This window comes from Cheilinus undulatus, linkage group 19 (genome assembly GCF_018320785.1).
Source record: "Cheilinus undulatus linkage group 19, ASM1832078v1, whole genome shotgun sequence".
NCBI classification, from domain to species: domain Eukaryota; kingdom Metazoa; phylum Chordata; class Actinopteri; order Labriformes; family Labridae; genus Cheilinus; species Cheilinus undulatus.
In genome coordinates, this window is record NC_054883.1 from 42,068,549 (window position 1) to 42,089,250 (window position 20,702).

Sequence of the window (20,702 nt, forward strand, 5' to 3'; positions counted from 1 at the left end):
TTGAAAGTAAGACAGTAGTATAGAAATTTCAGTGCAAAAACCAAACACATGGTACCTTGAATAAAAAGGGGAAAAAGTCATTTAAGTGTTGGACTCAAACATAAATTCAAGCATCTGGCTTTGGAATAAATAAAAAAAACAAGCTCAAGAAAAGTGCAGCTACACACGACGCTCACCGCCGTATCAAACCGTCTGACCCGTGTGTGTGTTTTCTAGCAAATTACTGGAGTCTGCCTTTGACGTTCCTCTACTGGTACCTGCAAGACCCCAATCTTTGATCAAACAGGAAATAAAGCCAGCCCCTCCACTTGACCCGTTCGCTCCCCAGACACAGGATAAGAGGTGAAGACGGATTGACTGGAGAGCAGGTTGAAGGCAAATGCCACCAGTTTCAGATGTGGAATTGAAAGTGAAAGGATGAGAGACAGAATCCATTACACACTGATCCCCGGCCAGCAGGCAGAAAAATGACCTACTTAGCGATGCTCAGAACATGTAGAGACACATAATTTAAATTTATATGGACCAACCAAGGTCGCATGACGTTAGTAGTGTCATGGCATTTACTACAACTGAAAAAGAAAAGAAGGAAACGTGTGATACTCACACAGCTTGGTGGATGACTCTGGATTTCTCCAGCAGGTATTCAGATATCTGCGCTCCGATTACAGTTCCTCCACATGTGAACTTCATCTCCAGGTACTTCCCGAAGCGGCTTGAGTTGTCGTTGATGACGGTGCAGGCGTTCCCAAAAGCCTCGACCAGGCTGTTCACCAGCAGGATCTTCTCTTGGAGTGTCCGATTGTTGGCCTGAAAATACAAAAAAACTATCATAGTGAGTGTTTCACCTCGTCGTCTTTAAAACTGTCACTTTTTGGTGCAACATTATGAAAAAATGCGTGGGTTTTACTGTCACTCTGGATCTGCATGTTTGCTACCACAGAACCACACAACCTTTAGTGAGCGTTGGGGGAAATTCTAAGTAAGCGTTCAGACTAAACTGCTGTGTACTGCCAGAGGGTGTGTAACAATGGAAACTGGTTTGACATCTTCTTTAGTGACTTAGCCTTGATATTACCAAGCCTACACGTGATTTGAAATGAAGATGTTGAGATCTGATTCATCATTTATCAGATGGTTTGCACTGAGATGTCTAGATTTCACCTGGCATTGTGCTACAGCTACCTCCTTCTTGTGAGTCGAGTTCTCTCTTAGTTTGTCCAGTTTATATGTGGGTGGCTGGCAGAGCCATGTGTCTGAGTTTACATGTCAGTGTCTTCTACAATCTACAGAAAGAACCAGCAGTGATTACTCTTTCTTCAAGAACTAATGCAGAAATTTTTCATGATGTAATCCGTGTTATACTCATCCAAACTGACACCGTCATTTTTTCATTTTCATTCCTTTGTTTGTAATGATGCCAAAAGTAAACTGAAATTGAACTTTCTCTTTTCAATCAAGTCACAAATCATGACTGGCATCAGCTGGAGCACCAAACGCACTGGTTATAGGATTCTGAAATTGCCTTGACGGCATATTTAGGATATTCATTTTCTGAATATAGTGAGCAGGAGGTGCACAGGTGGCTGGTGAGGACATGAATAATTCAAAACCAGGAAGCTGTAGTTTTATTGGCCCTGAATACAGATAGGACTTCCATTACTCTTTAAAATCCATAATCCATACTGGACAACTTACCACTGATACCACTGATCATCAACTGGCGGCCCGGGGGCCACATCAGGCCCCCCAAAGCTTTCTGTCCAGCCACCGAAAGATCATTAAATTCAGAAAAGGAGGAAAAGAAGATGCTGTGGTTTAAAGACTTTAAATGTCTACAGCTGTTAGATCCATCCCACAAACAATTAATATGAAAACCATTCCATCTCTTTTTACAGAAATTTACTTTTCAGTCACACTTAAAGGGGTAAGGTCGGCAAGTGTTACAAAAATAATGGGTGATAAATGATAAAATGGGTTGTGGAGTGGCACAAAGGGACAAAAATTGGTGAAAAAGTGTTGAAAACAGGAAAAAAGGGTTAAACGTATCAAAAATGGGTAAAAGTGTCAAAAATAGTGCAAAAAAGTAAAGAAAAGGGTAAAAAGTGTCAAAATAGAAGAAAAGTGAAACCAAGAGGATAAAACCTGCTGGAAAAGTGGTTTAAAAGGGGTTAAGAATGGAAAAACATGAGTGAAAGAGGCAAAAAGTATCAAAAATGGGTTAAAAGTGGCAAAAATAGTGCAACAAATTAATGGCAAGGGGTTAAAAAGTGGAAAATAGAAGAAAGTTGCAAAAATGGATAAAAGAGTGCTCAAAGAGAATAAAACATGCAGAAAAAGTGGTTTATAATGGGCTAAAGAATTGAAAAAAAGAGTTTAAGAGGCAAAAAATAATCAAAAATTGGTTAAAAGTGGCAAAAACAGCAAAAATAGCCTGGCAAAGCTGCAAAAAGGGGTTAAAAAGTGGCAAAAAATGGATAAAAGTGGGTAAAACATGTAGGAAAAGGGGTTGAGAGGGGTTAAAATCTTGCAGAAATTGGTAAATGAGGAAAAAAGTGGCAAAAAAGGGTTAAAAGTGTCAAAAATGGGGGCCCAATAAGGATAGATCTCACTGGTAATGACTAAAAATGTCCTGCGTTTTGAAAGAAAATACAAATACTACTACAATAATATTTAAATCAGACCAGAATATTTCTTTAATTTTTGTGTATTTGAAAGTCCGGCCCCCAGGGTCTCTGTGGAGAATAAATCTGGCCCTTGTGCAGATGGACTTGATGAGCCCTGGTCTATGGTGCAGTGTTGCCCGTAGGCAACATACCACTTTCTGCCTTGTGCACTAACATAATACATTCCTAAGTGTGATAGAATTCTTTTAAAACATGCCAAGCCCTCAAGTAACCAATAACAGTTCTCTAATTTGTCAGCTGACTCTCCAGAAGCCATCTTGAACCTTTTTGTGCAGACATTCTCACTGAAAACAGCTCGGTCGTTTCTCTGCAAATCAACTGCAGGAAAACATATTTTCCTGATATTTTTGAGGCTGAAAAAATAGATACATAATTATAGGTGAGTAAAGTTTAATTTTTAGTTGTTAAATGTCACTTCTTTGATAAATAAAACATAGAAAACAGCTAAAATACACATGCTGCCTTGAGGCAACACCGCACCATTATGGAAAACTGCCCACACCAATGCATTTTAATGTTGTATGTTTAGGTATAAATCTGTGATTACTGACAGTTTTACTCATTTCTAACTGTTTAAAAATGAAACATGTTATTGCTGCATTTCTTCTGTTTTTCATTGTGCATTCAAAATAACTGAATGAATAAGGTTGAATGAATGAATGAATGAATGATTGAATGAATGATTGAATGAATGCATGAATGAATGAATGAATGAATGAATGAATGATTGAATGAATGCATGAATGAATGAATGAATGAATGAATGAATGAATGATTGAATGAATGCATGAATGAATGAATGAATGAATGAATGAATGAATGATTGAATGAATGAATGAATGAATGAATGAATGAATGCATGAATGAATAAATGAATGATTGAATGAATGATTGAATGAAGGAATGAATGATTGAATGTATGAATGATTGAATGAATGATTGAATGAATGAATGAATGAATGAATGAATGAATGTATTGTTTACAGAATGGACGTTGCATCATTTCACGGCTCTTTGAAGGAGAAAAGGGTAAAACTAGCCCTCCCAGCTGACGGCAGTGAGGATGAATTAGGAATAAATAGTGATGAAGACATGTTTTTCAAATTTTAAACAATATCGCTTCTTTTTCATCCCTTACCATTACGGTGCAGTGTTGCCTTGAGGCAACACAACCCAAAAAGTACATCAAAAAAATTATTTTGGTTTTTTTTTTAATGTTTATTTAGTCCATATTATGACAAAAAAACATCAAAAATATATATATTTTTCCACCTGGCATCATATTGCCCCAGGCAGCTTCCTTACGGCACCCCACAACCTACCGCTCTCATTTCAGAATAACTACCGTTGAAGTAAACTGAATATTTCCTGTTTGTTAGATAATTCTCAATCCATTTATCTGCAGAATCTTCATATCCGTAACATCTTAACTTATTCAGTAAGAGGGAATGATCCAGTATGTCAAAGGCTGCACTAAAATCTAATAACACAGCACCAATTATTTTTTGCATCTCTCTATCCCTCAACCAGTCATCCGTCATCTGAGTTAGTGCTGTAGTTGTGGTGTGCCCCTTTTTATATGCATGTTGAAATACAGTGTTTAAGTTATTATTACAAAAGTACTCTTGGACTTGTTTATATACGATTCTCTCCATGATTTTACTCAGAGCAGGGTTCACGCTGGGGTGGTAAGATACCGAAAAGACTCTCATCTCTACCTGAGTAAACCTCCTTAGGACTTTATCTAGGATGTAAACAAACAGTCATACTTGCTGACAGTAACGGCTTACCTTTCCAAGTACAGTCAGCTGCTGCACCAACAGATGGGCACTCTCTGTTTTCCCAGCTCCACTCTCTCCACTGATCACAACGCACTGTCAGAGAGGATCAGGATAAGAATTTGAACTAAATCACACTCCAAAGCACACAGGATTCCTTAACTTCAACAACAAAAAAAACACAAGGTCAGGTCAACAACCTGATTTTAAAACAAGATTCTGACCACACAATGCTGGGCAGATGTTAAATTACCTGGTCAGCGTTGTATGACACCATGGACTGGTAGGCGATGTCGGCCACAGCGAAGATGTGTGGAGGGTTAGCAGAACGCTTAGCTCCTATGTAGATCTTATTATACTGTGAGGAGAAGAATAAAGGGTTAAATATTTATATGACTGTATCAGACACTCTAACAGTGGTACTCAACCTGTGGCTCTAGAGTCTCATGTGGCTCTTTTATGTCTTAATCTGAAATATTTATTACCCCAGAAAACCCTAAAAAGAGAACATTGACCTCAGAAATGATCCATTGTGAGTCGTTTTAATCAGTTTGTTTCCCACACTTACACAGTAGGCTTCAGTTGTCAAACTTAATTGTCAGCTGTAATTGTTGTCTGTATATTTTCATTGCCATAAATAGCAATCTTTTGTCATTTTAATTCCATTTTTACTGCTTTTATCCCATTTTTGCCACTTTTATTCAGATTTTGCACAATTTTGTCACTTTTTTCTGCACTTTTAAGCTGTCTTTTTTTTTAATTGAATGCCATTTCCCCCCATTTTTCCACTCTTTGCTACTTTTTGCCCATTTTTCCCTTTTCTATTCAGATTTTTGCCCAATTAAGTCACTTTACACTCATTTTTTTTGCCACTTCTAACTCATTTTTTCATCACTTCTCACCCTTTCTTGCCACTTCACTCCCAGTCTTTGCCATTTTATGTCTGTTCTGCCCCTTTTCACTGATTTTGGCCGATTTTTGATCCTTTTTGCCACATTTAAAGTATTTTTACTGCCACTCTAACTATTTTTGACCCTTTTTGCCACATTTAAAGTATTTTACTGCCACTTTAACCCATTTTTGACCCTTTTGCCATATTTAAAGTATTTTTACTGCCACTTTAATGCATTTTTGCCACTTTTCACCTCTTAGATCGTGGCTCTTGCAGACGTATTTTTCGACAGTTTGGCTCTTTGGTTAAGCAGCATTGAGTAACACTGATCTTAAACATAAATGTTACAGAATCAAATGAAGCATATGTGATTGGCTCAGATTTCTACTGCTTCTTCTGCTTCAATAAGACGTTATGTCCATGCAGTCTGTTCTGATTGTCCTGAAAGGAGAAGGCTGAAAAATGTCTGCAGACTTGAGGCAAAGAAAAACACGATTGATTGAAAACAGTCAGTGAGGTATGGCAGAGACAGGGGAACAGGTGCAGAGTGTGTGTGTGTGTGTGTGTGTGGGTGTGTAGGTGTGGGTGGGGGTGTGTGTGTGTGTGGGTGTGTGTGTGTGTGTGTGTGGAGGTGAGGCTAAATGGGATGCAGCCAACTGAAGATCTGCAGAGGCTATAATGAGATATGCCGGGCTACATTCAGTGCATTATTGACCAAATGTAAAGGCACAGGTGCATAAAAGAAACAGGGAAATCTATAACCCCACAGACCTGAGGAGTGTATATCTCCATCTTATGGAAAGGGTTGACTGCGATGAGGATGTCTCCCACGTATGTGTAAATCTGATCTCTCCCATAGCGGCTCTGAAGCTGCTCTGTGACGGTGTTCTGAAAAAAAAGAAGACAAGAACGTTCCTGAACAAATGAATACTTAGATCATAGTTAGGACCGTAAAAGGAGAGACAACAAGCAGTACTTCAGCGTGCGTCCTGCCTCAAGTCAAGGCCTGAGCTGTCTGTTCCATCTCCATGTCATATGGTGATTAATTCTGCCAGGACAGGTACATCAACAACCGACGGGACGGCGCTGCCTCCCTCATACCAACGAGGCCTGTTGTTTTAAAAGATAGCTGGAAATATCCGCTGGCCACTGAGACTGATGGTATCGTTCAACACGTCCGCCCAACACTTCCATTTGATAAATTGTTGTTAATGTTATTTGTGTGAAAGACGCCGAGGTGAATTTTCCCCCTGTAGTTCAGGGGTGTCAAACTCAAGGCCCGCAGGCCAAATCTGGCCCGTGGTAGAGCAATATCCGGCCTGAAAGATCATAGCATATTTCCACTAAAACTGGCCAACCAGTACGAGGTCTGCAGATTTTCACCAGTATAAAAATGTAAACTTAACCTGATGATTTAAAACAGGGTTGTCAAACTCAGTCACAGCAGGGGCCGGATTCTGGATTCAGGTCTAAACTGAGGGTCAAACAGGGTCAACACAACCTTAAACTGTCAACCTCATTTTCACCACTGATAGAAGATGAAAAAAAAAAAAACCCAGCACTGATGATAAATCGTTTGGAAATTCAAAAAAGTAAAAAAGATAAGTTTAAAGGCTCAAATCTGAGGTAAAAATTCCAATTTATCACTTCAAAAGTTCAGTACATGACATTAAAAATAGAAAAAAATGTTTTTAAAGAGCAAATATTTGAGGAGAAAGTTAAAATCATAAGTTTGAAAGGTGAAAATATGAGATCGAATTTGAAATCATGACTTTAAAAACCAAAATATGACTTCAAATTTTAAATTGTGAGTCTGAAAGTTCAAAATATGGGATTAAAAAGACAATTAGAAACTGAAAATGTCAAAATATGAGCTAGAATGCAAAATGATGACTTGAAAGGTTAAAAATATGGTTTAAATTCAAAATTGGGAGTGTAAAAGGTCAAAATATGATATAGAAAGTAAACATTGGTCATTTAAAATGTCAAAATTTGAGAAAAAAATTTAAATCACGAGTTTAAAAGTCAAAATATTGGATTAGAAAGCAAAAGAAAGGCGTTTAAAAGGTCTTAACATGACTTAAATATGAAATAAAACACAAATTTACAATATTATACTGGAGGAAGTGTGCAGCCCTCATACTGGTGGGCCAGTTAGAATACAAATATGATCTGATCTGGTGGGCCGGATATAATCGTTCCATGGGCCGGATTTGGCCCCCGGGCCTCGAGTTTGACGCCCGTGATTTAAAACATCCTTGTTAAAATCATCAAAATCTGAAAAAGTCAAGAGTGAAAATCAAGAGATAAAAAAAACAGGAATATTGGAGAAGAAGAAAAACTGTGCTTTAATTTCATGTTTCTAAAAATTATGACTCAAACGTTTGATTTTGACTTTTAATTCCTTTTCAAATCATGATTTTTACTTTGTATATCCTATTTGGACCTTTCAGAGTCACAGTTCTAAATATTTTGTCATATTTTGACATTTTTAACTTACTATTTCAATTTTTTCCTCATATTTTGACCACTTCAATCCCTAACTTTGGCTGTTTAATCCCAAATTTTTACATTTTAGTCTGCCAGTTTAAAATTTTATCTCATATTTTAACTTTTCAAACTCATGAATTTTACTTAAAAACACAATTTTTGCTTTGTAATTTTGTGTTTTGACCTTTTATCTCACTTTTTAAAATGATTTTCTCGAGCTTTAAACTTATAGTTTTGACTTGAATTTCAAGATGATTTAATATCAGTGCTTTATTCAGATTTTATTTCTGGTGAATATTTACAGGGTTAAATCTTGACCCCGTTAGGCCCTCAGGTTAGACCTAGATCCAGAATCCGGACCCTCATGGCCAAGTGTTGTCTGGGTTTCAAACTAAAGATACTGACATGTTTCTGTGATTTAAACTGAGCAGACCTCTACTGCAGTTGGTAATCTTATTCCCTTTAAACTTTGAACCCTAAAATAGGAAAGGAGAGGAAAAACAAGTAAGAGGCAACGATTTATGGTTCAAAGGTGATTTAACTTTTGATAAACTTTGTCACTTCCTGTCGTGTACGACAGCGCCGGTCTGGAAGGCGTTTTAACGATTGCATTTAGAGAGAAACTGTCACACAGCCTTCATTCTCTGCTGCTGCAGTGGCTCCTTTGGTTCTTCTTCTCTGCTCTAAAAACGGTAGCTCATGCATGCAGTGTTTTCCAGCAGTGAAGAAGAACTGATCTCCAGATTATAGCGCTAACAGTTAGCATGGCTAAATGAAACAAAATAAAGTTAAATCAGACGGTATCGGAGCGGTGCATGAACTCCTGTACTCGCTGATGCACAAGCAGAGCTGGGCAAGTAATCTAAAAATAATCGAAACTGACATTTAAAGCCTCTCACTGACATAAACCTGCCTTAGACATTATTTCAATTTTTTCCCCTTTTCTTGGAAACATTTGACTTTTTACGAAAAACAGCTGATGTGTTTTTATTTCAATTTTTTCGATAAATAACCATAAATTGTTAATCTGTGCCCGCTCCTTTCAGTTGTTTGTTTTAAGATTCTGCAAATATTTACAGAAGAAACCGAGTCAGAGGTTGGGGGTGGAATAATCGGTCATTAATTGTCACCGATGTAAAAAGTTCAGTTAATCGTGATTTTGATTTTTGCCATAATCGCCCAGCCCTGTGCGTTAGACCTAATGAGATAGAGAATTCACTCCAGTCGTGGTGTATCACAGTCAGCCTCTGTGCTGCTCAGAATGTGCTGGAATGCTTTATGGCACAGTTGGAAAGGAACTGGTGCCACTTTTTAACAGTTTTTCTCCCATGTTGGATCATAATCCAACTTTTACAGAGAAAGAGAGTTTAATGTTAGGTAGATAATCTTTAAGTGGTGTTGGTTTGACTGAAACACTCTTTAGTTAAGGCCAACAAATGACTAAGGCTGGGTATCTGAATCCATTTGATTCCGATTCACAAGGACCCGATATCGATTAATGTAGGAATATTTTAGCTACAAAACCGATGTTGCCTCAACATTTAGGAGATTCTCAGAGAACTTTAGTTGAAAAAGGACAAAGAATGCTCCAATCAGGCACATTATTAAAAATATCAGGTTTGCATTAAAAATGTTCCCCAAACTACTGTAGTAAATTTAAATGACTATTTTAGCCCCATAGGCCCATCCTGGATACGGCCTCTTTTGTCCAGTGTGGCTCTGTCTTTGTAGAGTTAAAATCCTAAATGCACTCTGTCCTGTTTTAAGCCTGGAGGTTGTTTCCTACCTCATCTAGAACTTCCAGGGTTGCGAGGTCGTCCACCTCATCGGGGTCACTCTGCGTCTTCATGTGGCTTCCTCTTTTAGTGTGAATGCGTTCATGCCTGGACCCACAAGAGACACAATCAGGTCTCTCACTGAGCAAACACTGTGTTTCTATCTGCATGGCAACGTCATCTAAATTCAAATTCAGCAAAGGATGGGCACATACTGTAGCAGTGGAGGATATTTGCTCAGGAAAATTCAAACATTTCTTCACTTAAAACATCCTAGAACTATGTAAATATAATCCACGCTTCAACTAGATAAAGATCTAGAACGTTTACAGGGTAGTGTTAGTGTCAGACCAACACCCTGTTCCCTTTCCTCTGCAGGAATTCAAAGAATAAATGATGATTTAACAAGAAAAGCTTAGTAAATACATAACTTAATAAATATTAAATTCACAAAGAAATAGAATTATATCATTCCTGGACCAATATAACAACATACCAGAGCTTTAGACTGACAGCATGTTCATGTTTGTCAGAGAACTGACCGAGGAGATGTCCATCCTTTATTTATCCCAGTAAACATGAACTCTGGATGCTTACGGTGAACATCTACACCATTTCAACTTCAGATATACCGAGTTATCAAAATGACAGCATGCTACATTTGAGCCTTATTGGCCAGCATCGCCTCATCGTGTACGCTAAGTTGTTCATATCCAAGTTTCATCCCATAATGCCGAGGATCAGCTGAATTCAAGCTGATAAACAGCCACATCATTAAGATATCTGATTGGCTAATTCAGGGGTTCTCAACCTTTTCAGCCCGCGACCCCCAAAATAAAGGTGTCAGAGACCGGGGACCCCCACTGGACCTGAAGGTGGCTGAGCACAGCCAGGAGCCTTCTAGAATAGTCATGAGGAGACATGGCCGCCTACTGGGAGGGAAAAATGGCCCAGTCAGACTGGGGGCCAGTAAAATCATGGTCCATTATAAAGTAAGGCTGTGGTATTTTATCATAACCCCTCTTTTCAATGAAACAAATGTCTTTTTAATTCATCTGTGCAGTGAGTAGCTCTTAAAAATATAAATCCTTTTGTTTAAAACAGAATTGAAATACATTAAAAACAGCCAAAATGGGTTAAAATTGGTAAAAACGCTGGGAAAGGTGGTGAAATTAGAGTTTAACAGTAGCAGAAATGGGTTAGAAATGCCGAAAAATTGATAAAAGTGGCAACAAAAAAAAAAAACAAAAAAACAATATTGGCAAAAATGAGTTAAAATGGCAAAAATAGGTGAAAATTTGGGGAAATGGGATTAAAATTTGATATAAACTGGCAAAAAGGGTTAGCTGAGGCAGAAACAGGCAGAAATGGGTTAAACTGGCAAAAATGGGCGTATTTCATCATGAAATGTGGCTTAAAAAGTGGTAAAGAGGGATTTATAGTGGCAATAATGGATCAGCAGAGCCAACAATAGGCAGAGAGTGGACAGATTTGGTTTAGAAGTGGCAAAAACAGACAAAAAATGGGTGGAAAGGGTTAAAAACTGACAAAAAACGGGTTTAAGTGGCAAAAAAATGTTAAAGTTGGCAAAATTGGTGAAAAGGCAACAGTGTACATTTAAAAATATTCCTCGTTTTTTCAGGGCATCTGGAGACCCCCTCTCAGTGTCTTGTGACCCCCAGTGCGGTCCCGAGCCCAAGGTTGAGAACCCCTGGTCTAATTAATGGAGGTGGTAAATCTAATCATGGTTGTCCTGAATCACTGCTGGAATCTGAACGTTCCAGATGATGCTGCTGATTCTTGAAGCTCCTCTCCTAAAGTTAGAGCAAAATCCAAACCCTTAAATGTCAGGATTCAAGTCTGAAATGGTTTGTGCTGTTTTTCTACAGCTCATCGGTCCAAAAGGAAAAAAGGTTAACAAAGCAAATTAAATTTGACTACAGCATTTATCATAAGAAAGACAACATTCTTGATTTTGGCAGGGTGGAAGCATGTCAACAATCTAGAATCAGCCCATGTAGTTGATTTCAAATACATGTTCAATCACATCTACTGCAGAGTCTCTAATAAAGCAGTGATCATCTACTCCTACAGCTGCATGAAGGTCACGTGTGCATTTGTTACCTGTCATTACTGTCCCTGCGTCTGTCTGCCTTTCCATGATGGCTTAAACGACAGAGATAGGATTAACATTTCATGACTGTACGGGTAATACTCACTCTCTGGGCTAACGGTCCTGACTCATACTGAGCAGCCAGCGCCCCGACTCAAGCTGGAGCAGGATGGAGCTGCTATTTATGTGAGGGGGTGACAGGGCGTGTAAAACATCCAGCAAGGAGGGTAATTTGGATTATACTGACTGCCAAACTTAAGCTGCAGCCTATCATATAAAACCCACTGACAGGGAGGCTTGCAGACTACAAGTTTGTCCTGGAGTTTATAACAAAATCCATCAACCAGTGCATGATGGGAGTTTTCTACTGGGTAAAAGAGGTAGATGTAAAAATGTGAGATTTTTAAATGGAAACATGCAGAGAGAAGGTCCAGTCAGTACCTTGTTTTTTCAATAACTCCTATTTGTTGGTTTAGATCAATGAGTTCGATCAGTTGCTTCTGTAGGATTTTCTCTCTGCCCACAATCTGTTTGATGAAGACGTGCTGCAGCAGGTCCAGCACGTTTGGTCTCAGTTCAAAATCCTTGATAAGGCATCTGTGGGGAAGAAACCAGAATCAGAATCAGAATCAGATGTATTTTATTTATCTCCAGGAGAAAATTCATTTATTTCAGCAGCTCTACAACATGATGAAACAGCATAAAACAGAGGAGTAGTGCTGAAACCAATAGAACAAGAAGTCTATGCAGAAGAGCAAAAGATGCAGCTCCTAGAGCAGTGGTTCTCAACCTTGGGGTCAGGACCCCCTTGGGGGTTGCGAGACCATGAGACGGGGTCTCCAGATGCTCTAAAAATACTACGAAAATTTGTAAATGACACTGAGGACAGAGGACAGTGGATAGAGTCAGAAACAGGGTCAAGAGTGGGGCAGAGACATGCGGTAAAGGGCCTCAGGCCGGATTTGAACCCGGGCCGCTCGTGTATATGGGGAGCGCCTTTAACCACTGGGCCACCTGCTCCCCACTCTAGACCAATTTTGTCAAATTTTGACCTATTTTCTTTTTTTTCTCCACCAATTTTAACAATTTTTTGTCATTTAACACCTATTTTTTCATGTTTTTGCCACTTCTAAACCAATTCTTGCCCCTTTCTGCCTATTGTTGCCTCCGTTGATCCATTATTGCCACTATTAACCCTTTTTACCACTTTTTATGCCCATTTTAACCACATTTGACCATTTGATATGCCCATTCTTGCTAGTTTAACCAATTTCTGCCAATATCTGCCCATTTTTTCTTTCTCAGTTAACACTTTTTGCCCATTTTTTAAAAATCAATTTTTCATCCCACTTCACCAGATTTCCACCCATTTTTGCAAATTTAAAGCCATTTCAGCCACTATTTGACTCCCTTTTACCTCTTTTATGCCCATTTTTGCCACTTTAACCCATTTTGCCATTTTATTTGCAATTTCTGTATACATTTTTTTTTCCAATTTCACCACATTTTCCACCATTTTTTGCCATTATTAACCCATTGTAGCAATTTTTAAACCAGCTTTTATTCTTTTTTTAACAAAGGAGATTTACATTTTTAAGAATACTATTTACTACACAAAAACGTGTTTTTTTTTTTTAAAATAAGAGTGGTTATTGTTTTTAGGTTAGATATGAAATATGTATATCACAGCTTAACTTTAAAATGGACCCTGGTTTTGCTGACCTCCATAGACCCCCAGTTTGGCTGGGCACCAGAAAGCTTTCCCATTTACAGCCTTGTCTGCACATGACTATTCAAGAATGTTCATGGCTGTGTTCAACCACCTTCAGGTACAGCGGGGGTCCCCGGTCTCTGGCACCTTTATTTTGGGGGTCCCTGGTCTCTGGCACCTTTATTTTGGGGGTCCCCGGTCTCTGGCACCTTTATTTTGGGGGTCCCTGGTCTCTGGCACCTTTATTTTGGGGGTCCCCGGTCTCTGGCACCTTCATTTTGGGGATCCCCGGTCTCTGGCACCTTTATTTTGGGGGTCCCCGGTCTCTGGCACCTTTATTTTGGGGGTCCCTGGTCTCTGGCACCTTTATTTTGGGGGTCCCCGGTCTGTGGCACCTTTATTTTGGGGGTCCCCGGTCTCTGGCACCTTTATTTTGGCGGTCCCTGGTCTCTGGCACCTTTATTTTGGCGGTCCCTGGTCTCTGGCACCTTTATTTTGGGGGTCCCCTGTTTCTGGTACCTTTATTTTGGGGGTCCCCGGTCTCTGGCACCTTTATTTTGGGGGTCCCTGGTCTCTGGCACCTTTATTTTGGGGGTCCCTGGTCTCTGGCACCTTGATTTTGGGGGTCCCCGGTCTCTGGCACCTTTATTTTGGGGGTCCCTGGTCTCTGGCACCTTGATTTTCGGGGTCCCTGGTTTCTGGCACCTTTATTTTGGGGGTCCCTGGTTTCTGGCACCTTTATTTTGGGGGTCCCCGGTCTGTGGCACCTTTATTTTGGGGGTCCCTGGTCTCAGGCACCTTTATTTTGGGGGTCCCTGGTTTCTGGCACTTTTATTTTGGGGGTCCCCGGTCTGTGGCACCTTTATTTTGGGGGTCCCCGGTCTGTGGCACCTTTATTTTGGGGGTCCCTGGTCTCTGGCACCTTTATTTTGGGGGTCCCCGGTTTCTGGCACCTTTATTTTGGGGGTCCCCGGTCTGTGGCACCTTTATTTTGGGGGTCCCTGGTTTCTGGCACCTTTATTTTGGGGGTCCCTGGTCTCTGGCACCTTTATTTTGGGGGTCCCTGGTCTCAGGCACCTTTATTTTGGGGGTTGTGAGCTGAAAAGGTTGAGAACCCCTGTCCTACAGTGTCCAAACTAAAAATTCTGATTTTACGGCAGGAAAAATAAAACATTTACAGCCTGTTATAGTGGGAGTGTCTTCATATGAAACACACTGTCAAAATATTTCTCAGAATTTTAACCCTTTAAACTCACACAAAACTCTCCATAATATAACGGGCAAAAATAGAAGAACTTGGTGCATGGTCCTACAATGAGTAAATGGTTGAATCTGGTGGAATACGGTAACAATGTCAAATTTCACTAGACTTCTTCACATTGAAATGCTGACATTAAAGAATGCATGATTTTATACTGCAATGACAGTGAGATTAAAAAACCTGGTTTTAATGGAAGTCAATGGGGGCATTTTTGCCAGAGGGTATTTCTGACATTACGTAAAAAAATATTAATGCAATCAAATCAATTTTGTTGCTGATCTTTGACCCATCCAAGACTCTCATCACCCCCAAAGCCCCATCTTTCTACTTTTTATTACATGAAAAATAATTTACTCTTTCTGTTTCTTGGTAAAAAATGAAATATTTCAAATAATCAAACTGGCATTTAAAGGGTTAAATCTTGAAAAATATTAATGTTTGGTAGATTTGAGCAGGTCTGAAGTTGTTACAGAGATGTATGAAAAAAGTAGAAAAAAAATTTGACGTATGCTGATTTAATGGCAATTTTTCTGTACGTGTACATTTTTGCCTCGAAGGTGTCCAGAGGGTAGTAAATCTGAGGAGGGCACCAGGGTTAAGAGATTTGCATAAAAGGGAAGACTTGAACAAAATGGACATGGCATATGTAGAGTACAGGAAAAGGAAAAGGTAAACGAGGACGAGTGCAGAGAAGATAAATGATTGGCGCTGTTGTGTACTTCCCATGTAAATGCAGTGTGTGTCATTCACAGGGCGGTGTGCAGCATCCACACTCACTTGCAGATGAAGTCGTTAAAGTCGTCTGACCAGAGCTCCGGCTGGTGGAGAGTAGGCGGAGGATTTCTGTTAGAGGAAGAAATGGGAAAAGATAAGTGGAAAGATAAGATGAGATGAGATTTAGTCTGGCGGGGGGGCGGAGAACAAAAGGCCGAGGCACAGAGCGGAACAGCGGAGAGAAATCTCAACTATTCATCATCAGAGACGTCCAGAGGTGTTTCTGCAGCAGCATGAGGGAGGAACACACTCCTCTCCACCTGAGCAGCTGGGTGGTGATGATACAACATGATAAGCAAAAGTCAAACTCGGATTTTAAACATGGAACCAGATTCTCTTATAAAGAGCTCATTTAAGGGGAGAGAAACACAGACGTCCAACAACTCAGCTAATTAGCTCTGATTCCTTTTTCTGCTTTAGGAACCTTTTACCAGAGTGTTTCTGCCAAGTGGAGGGAAAGTCTGCTAATGCATCGTAACCTTTCTCTCACTGGCTCTGACAGCGATGAATTGGTCTAATGAGAGGGCATACATCTCCTGTTTATCACACAACACAACCAGTAAGGACAGCAGAGACGTGGACTTGGTCTCTGCTCTGCTAATGTTGTGATCATTTGAGTGTTTTTCTTATCTGGAAGACAAACGGGGTCACAGCTATTTAAATTAGAGCCCATTAGAGTTTTTTAATTCCAGAGGCTGTCTTTTGATTCCACCATCCTGTTTGTGCCTCTCTTGCTCAGGTTAACTTGGTTTTAACATCCACTGCATTGATTTTTAAAAACATGCAAGGCTAATTTTCATCATCCCTTCAGCTCAAAATGAAGGATAGAAGCTTAAATCCTGACACTTCAGCATAATTAGGAGAGCACTTTTAACCTTTCACCTCCTTCAGAGAGTGATACTCTGAGCAGAGATTTGACATATGCTCACTGTCATCCTAAATCCTACTTTTCTATCTCTGCTTTTTTATTGAAATAGATTAAAGAGTGGGAGACAGAAACAACCGGAGCATTCAGAGATATGTAAACATGCATGTCGTTTAACCTGCTGGCTACCATGGAGGCCTTCTACATGAGGAAATCCCTGCTTTCTAGGCAAGACTAATGACATTATACTGACGAGGTTATGAACACCTGAATTTAACAAAATAGCTAAAAGACTACCTAAAAAAATGATCTAACTAAAGCCCAAAACACACCAGCGCTATAGCGCCGTGTCACATGATGCACCTCAAGTGCAGCATGTCAAAGGTCAAAATCTCGCTAGCCACTAGTGGAGCAGGCACTTGATGCACAAAGCGAGAGCCTTCTATACAAAATGGAGGATAATTTTCTTCTTCTGTGCTCTCAAAAAGAGTCGCTACTCAGCAGCCAGGATGTACAACACTGCTGCTCTCTCAGGAAGACACTGATGGCTGCTGGGAATAGAACGGTGGCTTAAAGTGCATCCAGGTGTGATCCAACGCCATGTTTGACTTTTTCCTCATAGACAATAAAGGAGCAGATCGTCTGGACGTGCATCAGGTGGCTCTGGTGTTTCTTTGGCTTAACAGAATAAATGACAGCAGACATTAACTGTGAAACATGAATCCCCACGAGCTGACTAACCATTTCACTGAATCACATATTCACTGGTAACCATCCAGGCTGATTAATCACTAAATATTCCTTCATTCATGACTTTGCTGTGTGGCTAAGTCCAAGCTCATTTTATGGCTGGAAACACACCTGTGTGCTAACCTAAAACCAGCTAGCCTGCTTCTTCTCACTGACTGCATAAGGATGATAGAAAGGAAATATTCAGGTAATATCTGACTGTACTGGAGGATGTGAAGGGCTGCCTGGAGCCATGGAGTAAAGTCCTCACAGAAAAGGATGGAGGCATGTGGAAACCCCATCAAAACCAGGCTGCTTCTGTTTGGTAACATTAGAGCGACCCTGTATTAAGGAGGACATGGCGTGGTCAAATAAATGACCTCAGCGTGACTTTTTTTCTTTCTCAGACTGCTTGACGAATGAACCGTGGGCAGTGAGAGGAGGACACAGAGGAGTGTGAACAGACAGCCTGGAGCTCTGGCTGCAGCAGTCACATAGATTGTGAGGAAGCTGCGTGATGGCTCCTGGGGAGCACGACCCCCAGAGCAAACACACGGGACAGCAGTGACACAGGAGCAGCGTTTGTGTGTGTGTGTGTGTGTGTTTGTGGCCGCTTTAGAGCAGTGACGGACAAAGTGCTGTGCTGTGGAGATGACAGTGACGGTGAGTGCTTATGCAGCTCTGGCGTTTGTATCAGGAGACGATAAACAATTACTTTTCACCTTCAGCACACATTCGGATGAAAAAAGGGCGGCCGTGCTCTCAGCCTCCCACCGCAGGGCGAGTGGGATCAGTGCCAGGGAGGGAGGGGCTTATGGATAAACCCCTGCGAGCAGGAAAAAGCCATTTGAAATGAAAGACTGTACTTTGTCTGGTGACAGTGAGAGTATACAGGAGAGAAAATCAGCGTGCTAGGGTGCAGGAGATGGCTTTTCTGGTTTACTGTTCAACCTCTGCATTAGCCTGCCTTTATTCTCTGACAGTCTGGCAGGGCAGGGAATGAAAAATCAACCTTTTTCAGCTGCATTCTTTAAGTCACATGAATCCTTAATGCACTGCAGGCCTTCATAAAAAAGCATGAAATTATTAATCAGTGAATGAGATTTCCCATCAGCAGAAATGATGAAAAAACAATGATTAGATATTTATCCTTTAAGCCACTTATAAAGCAAAAATAACAGCTTTCAGACATGAGGGGAGTAAGGAGTAAAGAAAACCACCAGAGGAACATGGAAGCTCTGGCTGCTGTTAAACACGCCTGTGTACATTTCAGAAACCATATAATTACAGTCAGATAACAGCTTCATCTCTGCACTTTATGTACTTGTCTCAAGGCTTGAATTAACAGGGAAGGGACATTTCCTCACCACAGCTACACTGTAAAGCAAAATGAGTTGAGCTTACTTAAGAAATAAGGAAACTCGCTTCCTCAAAAATAACAAGTAAACTTGACTTTGGTGAGTTAAAAAAAAACGTGTTTATTTTTAGTGTGCAGTACTTGTTCTTCATGAACTATTTAAGTATTCACTACACTGTAAACAGCAACATCCATTTTACTCAGAAACACTGAGTTGAATTAACTCAGTTTTGTGTAACCTGTTCTAAACACTTATGTTACAGCCGTGGCTGTATTGTGTTGCGTTATTTTATTGCTGTTTTGTATTTTGTATTGTTCTTTTGTGTGGGAGTGAGTGCTCTGTTGTTGTGTAGATCTTTGTCTTGTTTGTGTGCGAGTGAGTCCTCTGTTCGTCCTGTGTGTTTGTGAGTGAGTGTGCGGTCTGTCGTGTGAGTGGATCTTTGATGTCTCCAGGTGGTGCGGCGTGATTGGCCGGTAGGCGGCAAGGAGACACGGCGCTGGTTGGCTCTCTACCTCTTTAAAATACGGCGGCCTGCAGTTGACGGGGGAACCTCACTGACAGCAGCACCTCTTTGTTTGCTCCCAGCCTCAAACAATACAGCAATGCTGCGTTTGATTGTACTCAGAACTTGGAAAGATCCGGGTTGGAAATTCCGACTTCCGAGGTAAATGCGTTTCATTGCATAAGCTCGGAAAACATGGCCGGCCGCAGTAAGCTGATGTTTGTTTTGATGTTTTTCGAGGATCAAAAATTACTGTTGGGGAAATATATTAGCTACTTGAGGGAGAGAGAAAGAGAAACGTACGTATGACTTGAACGCACCAGCGAGGGGAATCCTGCATGCATCATTGAACTTATTCGAGCATCAAAGCGAGCTGTGCAGAGTCCTGTAGTTAAACAAACACTGTATTAGACGACACATAAAAGTAAAAGTTGAGGAGAAAATGACTCACGGTGTGCGACGCCATATTGCTACGTCATTCCGACCGACTCGGGCTGCTTGGATCCTACCCGAATTCCTGAGTCGGAGTCCCGAGCTCAAGGGCCGTTCTATTACACTTTTCCGATTCAGGGGTCGGATTTATCCGAGTTCCGAGTACAACCAAACGCAGCATAATAACTGTGTGTTCTTATATTTGAGTACAGGGTACCTGTAGCTTTGCTTTTGTCTCATAGTCTTAGTTAGTCCTTTTCTGGTGGTTGTGGGTTTTTTTTTTTTTTTGATGAACTTTTCTTTTTAGTGCTAGATCGCCTCCTTAGTTTGGATCCATTGGAGTTTGAATTTATTGGAGTGTTTAAATTATTGTAAATAAACTTTGTTAAACGTCTTCCTAGATCCTGTCTGTTAGTTTGGGGACTGGAAAAACCTTAGTTTTTTTTTTTAAATATTATGTTATGTACCTCCCCCCTAGACGGGTGCATAACAACTTATTAAGTAACAGGTTACTTGTACTTCATGGCCATAGCAGCTAAAAGGCTCAGTTAACTTTAGTTTTAACAAATTAAGTAGTGTTTACTTAAAAATCCAAATCTGTGATTTCAGCTCTATTTTTAAGAGCTGATAGATCTCATTTTATTTTGCAGTGAACATTTCTCAAACAATTTAAGTATTTTTGTTATTACTCAAATTATTTGAGTTTTGACAAATCTGCAAAGTATTCCCAGAATGCCTTTGGGCACTAAACCCTTATGCGCTCTGTTTGCTGCTGCTGTCTTGGCCAGGACACTTTTGAAAAAGAGATTTTTAATGTCAAAGAGGTTTTCTCCTGGTTAAATAAAGGTTAAATAAATAAAATGCACCATGAGTGAAGCTGCTGTCTCAGTTACAGAGGTCCCGCCTATGGGGGACAGTGTTGATGTTGTTTATGGCGATGAATGTTGGATGGCTCACTGACATTAATGAATCATCAACTACTGGTTCAGCTGATGCCTCCTGGACACCTCCATGGTGAGATGTTCCAGGCAGGTCCCACTGGGAGGAGGCCCCGAGGAAGACCCAGGACACGCTGGAGAGACTATGTCGCTCGGCTGGCCTGGGAACACCTCGGGATCCCCCAGGAAAAGCTGGACGAAGTGGCCGGGGAGAGGGAAGTCTGGGCTTTCCTGCTTAGGCTGCTGCCCCCGCGACCCAATCTCGGATAAGAGGAAGAAGATGGATGGATCAGCGGGTCACTAACAGCTGTTGTTGCTAATGGTTGCACAGTTAGTCCACCTTAGGAGAAATGATAACTTACAAAAAGCTTTACAGAGAGTACACTCTGACGTTCTA

At 40.5% G+C, this 20,702-nt stretch overlaps 1 protein-coding gene across 5 annotated transcripts in view; it reads right to left on the reverse strand.

Annotated features, from left to right (window-relative positions):
* Positions 1 to 20,702, reverse strand: part of myo3a (myosin IIIA) — a 160,484-nt gene that overhangs the window by 56,335 nt on the left and 83,447 nt on the right. For all 5 annotated transcript variants that reach the window (XM_041814651.1, XM_041814652.1, XM_041814653.1 and 2 more), the window contains 7 exons: positions 15,485 to 15,550; positions 12,177 to 12,332; positions 9,634 to 9,730; positions 6,129 to 6,245; positions 4,719 to 4,823; positions 4,478 to 4,561; positions 608 to 810 (listed from right to left, as the gene is read on the reverse strand). In XM_041814651.1, the coding sequence (XP_041670585.1) occupies positions 608 to 810; positions 4,478 to 4,561; positions 4,719 to 4,823; positions 6,129 to 6,245; positions 9,634 to 9,730; positions 12,177 to 12,332; positions 15,485 to 15,550 (828 nt within the window). The remainder of the gene's footprint in view (positions 1 to 607; positions 811 to 4,477; positions 4,562 to 4,718; positions 4,824 to 6,128; positions 6,246 to 9,633; positions 9,731 to 12,176; positions 12,333 to 15,484; positions 15,551 to 20,702) is intronic.